The following is a 7,478-nucleotide window of genomic DNA, read 5'->3' as shown; positions in this document are numbered from 1 at the left end:
CTCACAGGAGATTCATAAAGAGGTGGAAGGCACCGGAGGCCCCACAAAATATAAGCACCAGTGAAAGGGTGCGGGAGGCGCGGTCCTATTATTCCAGTTCTCGCGTCTAACTTGCAGCGGACAGTCGCGCGCATTATCTTTATTCACCGCTACCGCACATTACGGACTAAATAACGAATAATTACTATTACGCAAACGTTTGTTACCTAAATATGTTTGCCAAAAATAAATCGCCGCTCTGCAATAAATGTCATGAAGCTGTAAGTGACTTTGTTCTGTGCCGCGAGTGTGAGAATAGATATCATCACGCTTGTGCCGGTATAACTGAAAACGCCTATCGACGCATGGGGCAGGAGAAACGCGCCAACTGGAAATGCACCTCCTGTCGGAACCCCTCACCTGAAAATCCCGTTTTGGCTGATCTCCTTAATGAAATTAAATGCTTCCGTGAAGATTTTTGCACAATGAAAAGCGACTTCAACTCTTTTAAGTCAGAGATACATTGTATTGCTCAAAGTGTGCAGGATCTCACTAATAAGTGGAGTGACTTGGAGTTGCGCCTCAACAACATGGAGAGCAGACTTGAGATCGCGGAAGGAAAAACCTCTGTTATTATGGATTCAATGAAAGATTTGGAAAACACTAACCAATATCAAGACCAATTCTCCCGCCTAAACAATCTTGAGCTGTCTGGGGTTCCCTCACACAGAGGAGAAAACCTCAACAAAATTCTAGGTGATCTGTGTAATGTTGTGGGCTTCACTTTGCTCAACACTGATGTTGACACTATACATCGTGTCCGGCCGTACAACAATCCTGCCTCTGACGCAACTAATCTGCCGCTGCGACATCCTGCCATCGTGATCCGCTTCTGCCAGCGCCGGCGCAAGGACGAGCTGCTGGCTGCTATGCGAGCGCGTCGTGGCCTCACCACGGCGGACCTCGGGATGCACGGCCCAGCGCTGCCCGTCTACCTCAGCGATCACCTCACCCCGCATAACAAGCTCCTCTTGAAACGCGCACGACAGCTTAAAGTGCAGCATAATTACTCTTACCTCTGGGTGAGGGACTGTAAGATATTTATGAGAAAAAATGATAAATCAAACATTATTCGTATCTCTAAAGAAACTGATTTCCAAAAGGTAAAGTGACTATATTGTATTTGTCAGTTCGGTACAGATCTATTTGTTACAAAACACATGTTATCCCCTATTGATCATATATCTTCCTATTATAATAACAACTTAAAACGGTTAATGGACTACAATACACCATTGATCGTAATAAAAACATGCAAGTTACGCATTAAAAATGTGTCAACCTATCAGTACTTTATGTTTACGTTATATCTCGCAACAATATCAAACTGTCATATATTCGTATATTTACATTGGTTTATTCTATATTTACACAATATAACTCGTCTCTTATTTATAGTTTATACACACAACGTTTATTACTTCTTACAAATATTTTCATTACTTTCCTTTAACTATTATAGTAGCTGTGTGTCACACATATGTTACTTTTCGTTATTAATATTTACTTTAACATATATCAAAAATGGTTAACTTAAACAGCTTAAATATTTATTACCAGAACGTGAGGGGATTGCGTACTAAATCTCATTCATTTCTTTCTAGGGTTCTCCAATCTAATTATGATATTATTTGTCTAACAGAAACTTGGTTAACGGCAGATTTTGATAGCGCGGAGTATTTTTTCAGCAACTATAATGTTTACAGAAGGGATCGCTGTAACGCCGGGGAGGGAGTGAGGGGCGGGGGTGTATTGATAGCGGTGCGTAACGGCCTGTCCGCGCGGCGGCGGGATGAGTGGATCTCAGCACCCGACGCCGAGGAGCTGTGGCTTACTATTGAGCTAGGCCCGGCCACGATAAACACTCAGCGCGCGCGCCGCCGCGACGCCGCCTCCCCCCCCCGTCCGCCGCTTCCGCACCCCGCGCCTCATTACACAACTCCGCCGCCCGCACACCCTGCGCCGCGGTGCCCCCCGCCGCCGCGCACGCGCCCCGCTTTTCTGACAACTGTCGGCCGTGTAGTCGTAGTAATTTATTACGATCGCTTCACATTGCTTGCAGTTATTTCCCGCATAATAATGCCCATTTACAATCCTTACAAACATTTTTTGATAACGTTCACGATATAACACATGAAACCGATGCAAACAACATTTTCCTAATTTTGGGTGACTATAATATATCCCAGGCGTCTTGGTCTATAAACGAGTATTCACAAATTAGTTTAATCAATGTTAATAATTGTAATAAAGTTGCACTTCTGAGTGATTTTATGAATCTTTGCCATATGTCACAATATAACGGTTGTCATAACTCTAACGGGCGCATCCTCGACCTCGTCTTGAGCGACCACGATGTTAGTGTCTCTGCGTGCACCTCGCCCCTCACCCCGGAGGACCCCCATCATAAGTCTTTAGAAATAGAACTAAACCTTTCCAACCCTATTCATATAAAGGACATTGATCGTTTTAAATACTTATATCACTCTGCTGATTTTGAAGGATTAAGAAAGGGCTTAACAGACATTGATTGGGCTCATGATCTTCAGAATTTAAATACGGAGGATGCAGTTTCCTATTTTTATTGTGTATTGTATGAGTTAATAGAATCATTTGTACCTAAAAAACCGTATAAAAATAATAATAAATATCCACAATGGTATTCTCGACCTCTTTTAAAACTTATGCGCGAAAAGTCAAGGATCCATAGGAAGTGGAAGCTTTACAAGAATTATTTAGATTTAGAAGAATTTAAGTTCTTACGCAAAAGGGTAAAGTCACTAGAATCAGAATGTTATCGCAATTACATCTCATTTGTAGAAGATAAAATAACCAATTCTCCTAAATATTTTTGGTCTTTTATAAAATCTAAATTCTCCCCTAACAACATTCCTGTACATATGACATATGACGACCGTAGTTCATCTGACCCCGAAGAAATATCCAATTTATTTAATGAATATTTTAATTCGGTTTTTGTAGCTAGCCGAGACGACAACATCCCAAACCTGACTGACGCCGGCGTTTCCTCTCCTTTGAATATCAACTCCATTAGCATATCTGATAACACGGTTCATAAGCTGTTGAAGACAGTAGATATCAATAAAGGTTCCGGTTACGATAATATCCATCCTATTTTAGTTTCTAAACTAGCAAAGGAATTAGCTACTCCTCTCGCTATTATTTTCAGGAAATCCCTCTCAGAGGGATGTTTTCCCAACACCTGGAAAATGGCCTTAATCACTCCAATACATAAAGGTGGGAACAAACAAATTGTCAAGCATTATAGACCTATTTCTAAACTTTGTATCTTCGCAAAGTTCTTTGAAAAAATTATCACTACTGAATTAACTACTCAATTCTGCAATCATATTTCAACGCAGCAGCATGGATTCTACCGTGGCCGTAGCGTTGACACTAATCTCGTGCTTTACACCAGCTTTATTGCCAAAGCCCTCGATGATGGCCACCAGGTGGATGCTGTGTATACTGACTTCTCTAAAGCATTTGATAAAATAAATCACTCAATACTATTACAAAAACTAAAGATGTTCGGTATACACGGAGACCTGCTAAGATGGATTGAGTCATATATAAGAAACCGAAGTCAAGCAGTAGTTATAAAAGGTTACCGTTCGAAATTTCTACCTGTTCCTTCTGGCATTCCTCAAGGCTCTCACCTTGGCCCTTTCCTTTTTACCCTTTACATAAATGATATTGGTTCATGTTTTAGCGATTCATCTCATTTACTTTATGCTGATGACACTAAAATTTTCAAAATTATCAAATCAGTAGAAGATTGCTACATATTACAAAACGATTTAGTAACTTTCAGCCAATACTGTAATTCAAATCAATTATTCCTTAACAGTGAAAAATGTAATATAATCTCTTTCACACGCAAACGCAATCCTTTAACCTATAACTACTGTATTGGTAACAACATCATATCTCGTGTCAATTGTATCCGGGACTTAGGAGTCACGTTAGATTCTAAATTAACATATAATATTCATATAGACTCTGTAGTTCCTATTGCTTATAAAAAACTAGGCTTAATCTTGCGTTTAGGAAAACCTTTTAAAAAATTGGAAACACTTAAAATTCTATATTGCTCATATGTCCGTAGCATTTTGGAGTTCGCTAGTGTGGTCTGGAATCCACAGTATGAAGTACACTCAGCTAGGATAGAAAAAATACAAAACATATTCCTAAGACATTTAAACTATAGATCTCGAATAATAACCGGATTGGAACTCAATAGCAACTCAAATATAAATCTCGAATCACTAAAAACTAGAAGAAATTATCTCGATTCAATGTTTCTTTACAAAATTATTAACAAATATATCGACTGTCCCCCTCTTCTTGAACAAATTTCCTTTAAAGTTCCAAATTTCAATACAAGATCCAGAGACACATTTCACATCACATTCTCTCGAACAAACCACTTCAGGTCCACCTTTTTTCTCCGCACCTGTAATTTCTATAATAAATTTCTCTCCGAGGTTGACATATTTTTACTTAAACTTGCGGTCTACAAATTTAAAGTACGTAATATTCTGAAAAGTGTTAAGATGTAAGCATAATTTTGATAACTTGTTATGTTAAAGTCTATGTCAATATTGTGTATTTTTTATTGCGTTGTTCATTGCATCTATGTTGTGTTTCTTTTATTGCGTTGCGCTGCGTCGCATGTTTTAGAATACTTAATACTTTAAGATTTGTCTTATGTTAGTTATATTAGTTTGTAATTAATTAATGGTACTTCTTAAGCCTTTTTGTGTATTATGTTATTTTATTTCTTCTCTGTATTATGGCTGTTCAGTACCTTAATAAAATAAAATAAAATAAAATAAAATTATTTGTCGGGGAAATCGCTTATTGCAAACTCCCGTAATCTAAAAACCGAAATAAAGACAGTGGCCTCAGATGCCATCGACGCACTGTACCGGCGTGTCAAAGAAGCTGAACTCGAAATAAGGAAATTGAAAAAAGGAAAGGACGCTGATCGAGGGACGCAGGGGGGGGCGGCGGGAAAACGGAGCCTTAGCCCTCTAATTTCGCAAACGCCCCTTCCTGCCCCCCTCGACCAGCATATTAGGAAACAAGGAGAGTTAATGGAAAAATTAGAGCAGCACAGACTTCAACTAGAATAGAATAGTAAATATATGGAAGAACTGAGGGAAGCTCTTAGACAGGCCGGTGACAGGGTAACGAGAGGCACTTACGCGAGCGTAGTAGCAGGTTCGTCGCAGAGGCCGCCCCTGGGTGCTGGGGCCACACACTCGGTGGCGGTCTCCTCCAGCGACGACACGGACACCGGGGACCAGGTTCTGGAAAAGATAAGAAAAGTTATAAATGCGAAAGAGGAAGGAATTAAAATTGATAGGGTTAGGAAGATACGGGACCGGAAGGTGATTGTAGGATGCAGCACGGAAGGGGAACTGAGCCGCGTAAAGGAGAGGCTAAAAAAGGCTTCCGGAAACCTGAGAGTGGAAGAGATGAAAGCAAGGGACCCCTTGATAGTCCTGATGGATGTGCTGTCTTACAATAGTGACGAAGACATCATCAGGGCAATCAGGGGGCAGAATAAGGATTTGTTGGAAGGGATTAGCGAGGAAGAGATTAGAATGGAAGTCAGGTTCCGGAAGCGGGCCAGGAATGTCCACACGTCCCACGTAGTGATCAGGGTTTCACGGAGGCGGGGGTACTGCATGTAGACCTTCAGCGTGTAAGAGTGCTGGACCAATCCCCGCTCGTTCAATGCACGCGATGCCTAGGGTACGGGCACACCAAGCGCGTCTGTACGGAGTCAGTAGACTGCTGCAGCCACTGTGGTGGCCCGCACATGGCATCGGCGTGTACCGAACGGCAAGCCGGTAAACCGCCCTCCTGTCGTAATTGCGCACATGCGAAATTCGATGGGAGGGAGCATAACGCGTTCAGTGAAGAATGCCCGGTGCGTAGGCGATGGGATTCCCTGGTGAGGTCATCTATAGCGTATTGCTAAGGTGGCCCCAGGCGTACCCAGCAACCCTAACACCGGGCGGCCCCTCTATCACGTCGTGCAGGCCAACCTGCAGCGGTCGCAGATAGCCACGGCGGAACTCATCCAAGAGGCGACCAAACGTAAGTTTGCGTTCGCCTTAGTCCAGGAGCCATATATAGGCAATCGCGGGGAGATGAGGCAGCATCCAGGGACAAGGACAGTGCAATGTGCCAGGAGCCTAACCACCGACTCCGTGGTTAAGGCGGCCATTGTGCTGTTCGATGACACCATAGATGTGTCCCACTGTCCGCACCTTACAACATGCAACATTGCGGTTGCAAAGTTGAGGACTGCGGCGTGGGAGATCGGGGTGGTGTCCGTCTACCTGGAGCCTGATAAGCCCATTGAACCGCTCCTGGACCAGATGGGAACCGCCGTGGAACGACTCGATACCGCAAACGTGGTAGTGGGAGGTGATCTGAACGCGTGGAGCACTTGGTGGGGCAGCCGGGAGGATAACGTGCGGGGTATTATAGCCGCGGAAAAGCTCGACCAGCTGGGTCTGCATGTGGTCAACGAAGGGTCTGAGCCAACGTTCGAAGTAACCCGAGGAGGTGTGCGCTTCTCCAGTCGCGTCGATGTCACTGCGTGTTCTGCCCACTTGCTAGGCAGATTGCAGGACTGGCGCCTATCGGAGGAAGTATCCAGTTCGGACCACAGGGCAATTCTGTTCGAGCTAAACCTGGGAAGGTCCAAAGGAACCAGCATCGCTTCCTCCACCCGGAAGTACACTACCAAGAAAGCCAACTGGGTAGAGTTTCGTAAGAAACTCGCCCAGTTGTGGAAGGATGAAAGGGTTACAGTGGAAGAGATTGGGAAGATAGAGACGGCTGAAAGATTAGAAGATATGATAGGAAGGTATGTGGATTCCGTGGTGGAGACGTGCGAAAAGGAATTGCCCAAGGTTAGCAGCAGGAAGAGGGCAGGATTGCCCTGGTGGTCCGAAGAGCTCTCTCGACTCAAGACCGAGGTCCTGAGGAAGAAGAGGCGGATCTCCACCGCCGCGCCAGTTCGCAGAGAGTGGGTCGTCAAACAGTACATCGACGCAAAGGAGAATTACAAGCGCGAGGTTAAGAACGCTCAGACCCAAAGTTGGAAACGCTTCTGTGGCCGCCAAGATCGGGAATCCATGTGGGACGGGATCTACAGGGTGATACGCCGTACAGCCGTGAGGAAGGACGAAGCCCCCCTCGTTAAAGACGGTAAGGTCTTAGAGGGGGCGGAATCGGCCAGGTGCCTAGCGGAAGCATTTTTCCCGGATGACAAGCCGGAGGGAGACGACGCGGACCACAAAGAAACAAGAACAGAGGCCGATAGAGTAAACGAGGGGTCGCATGATGGTTCATACGACCCCCCATTCACACGGGCAGAACTCGAGTGGTCCGCG

At 44.2% G+C, this 7,478-nt stretch overlaps 1 protein-coding gene across 1 annotated transcript; it reads left to right on the top strand.

The window, feature by feature from the left end:
• Positions 1–212: 212 nt before the first annotated feature.
• Positions 213–1,151, top strand: LOC123723080. Its single transcript, XM_045685627.1, has one exon. It carries the CDS (start codon positions 213–215, stop codon positions 1,149–1,151), a length of 939 nt encoding a protein of 312 aa, XP_045541583.1.
• The last annotated feature ends 6,327 nt before the right edge of the window (positions 1,152–7,478 follow it).

The sequence above is a fragment of the Papilio machaon genome, chromosome W (genome assembly GCF_912999745.1).
Source record: "Papilio machaon chromosome W, ilPapMach1.1, whole genome shotgun sequence".
NCBI lineage: Eukaryota > Metazoa > Arthropoda > Insecta > Lepidoptera > Papilionidae > Papilio > Papilio machaon.
This window is presented reverse-complemented; position numbering and strand designations above follow the sequence as displayed.

Coding starts and splice junctions, on each gene's coding strand:
- LOC123723080 (XM_045685627.1), top strand. CDS start 213: ATGTTTGCCAAAAATAAATCGCCGCTCTGCAATAAATGTCATGAAGCT.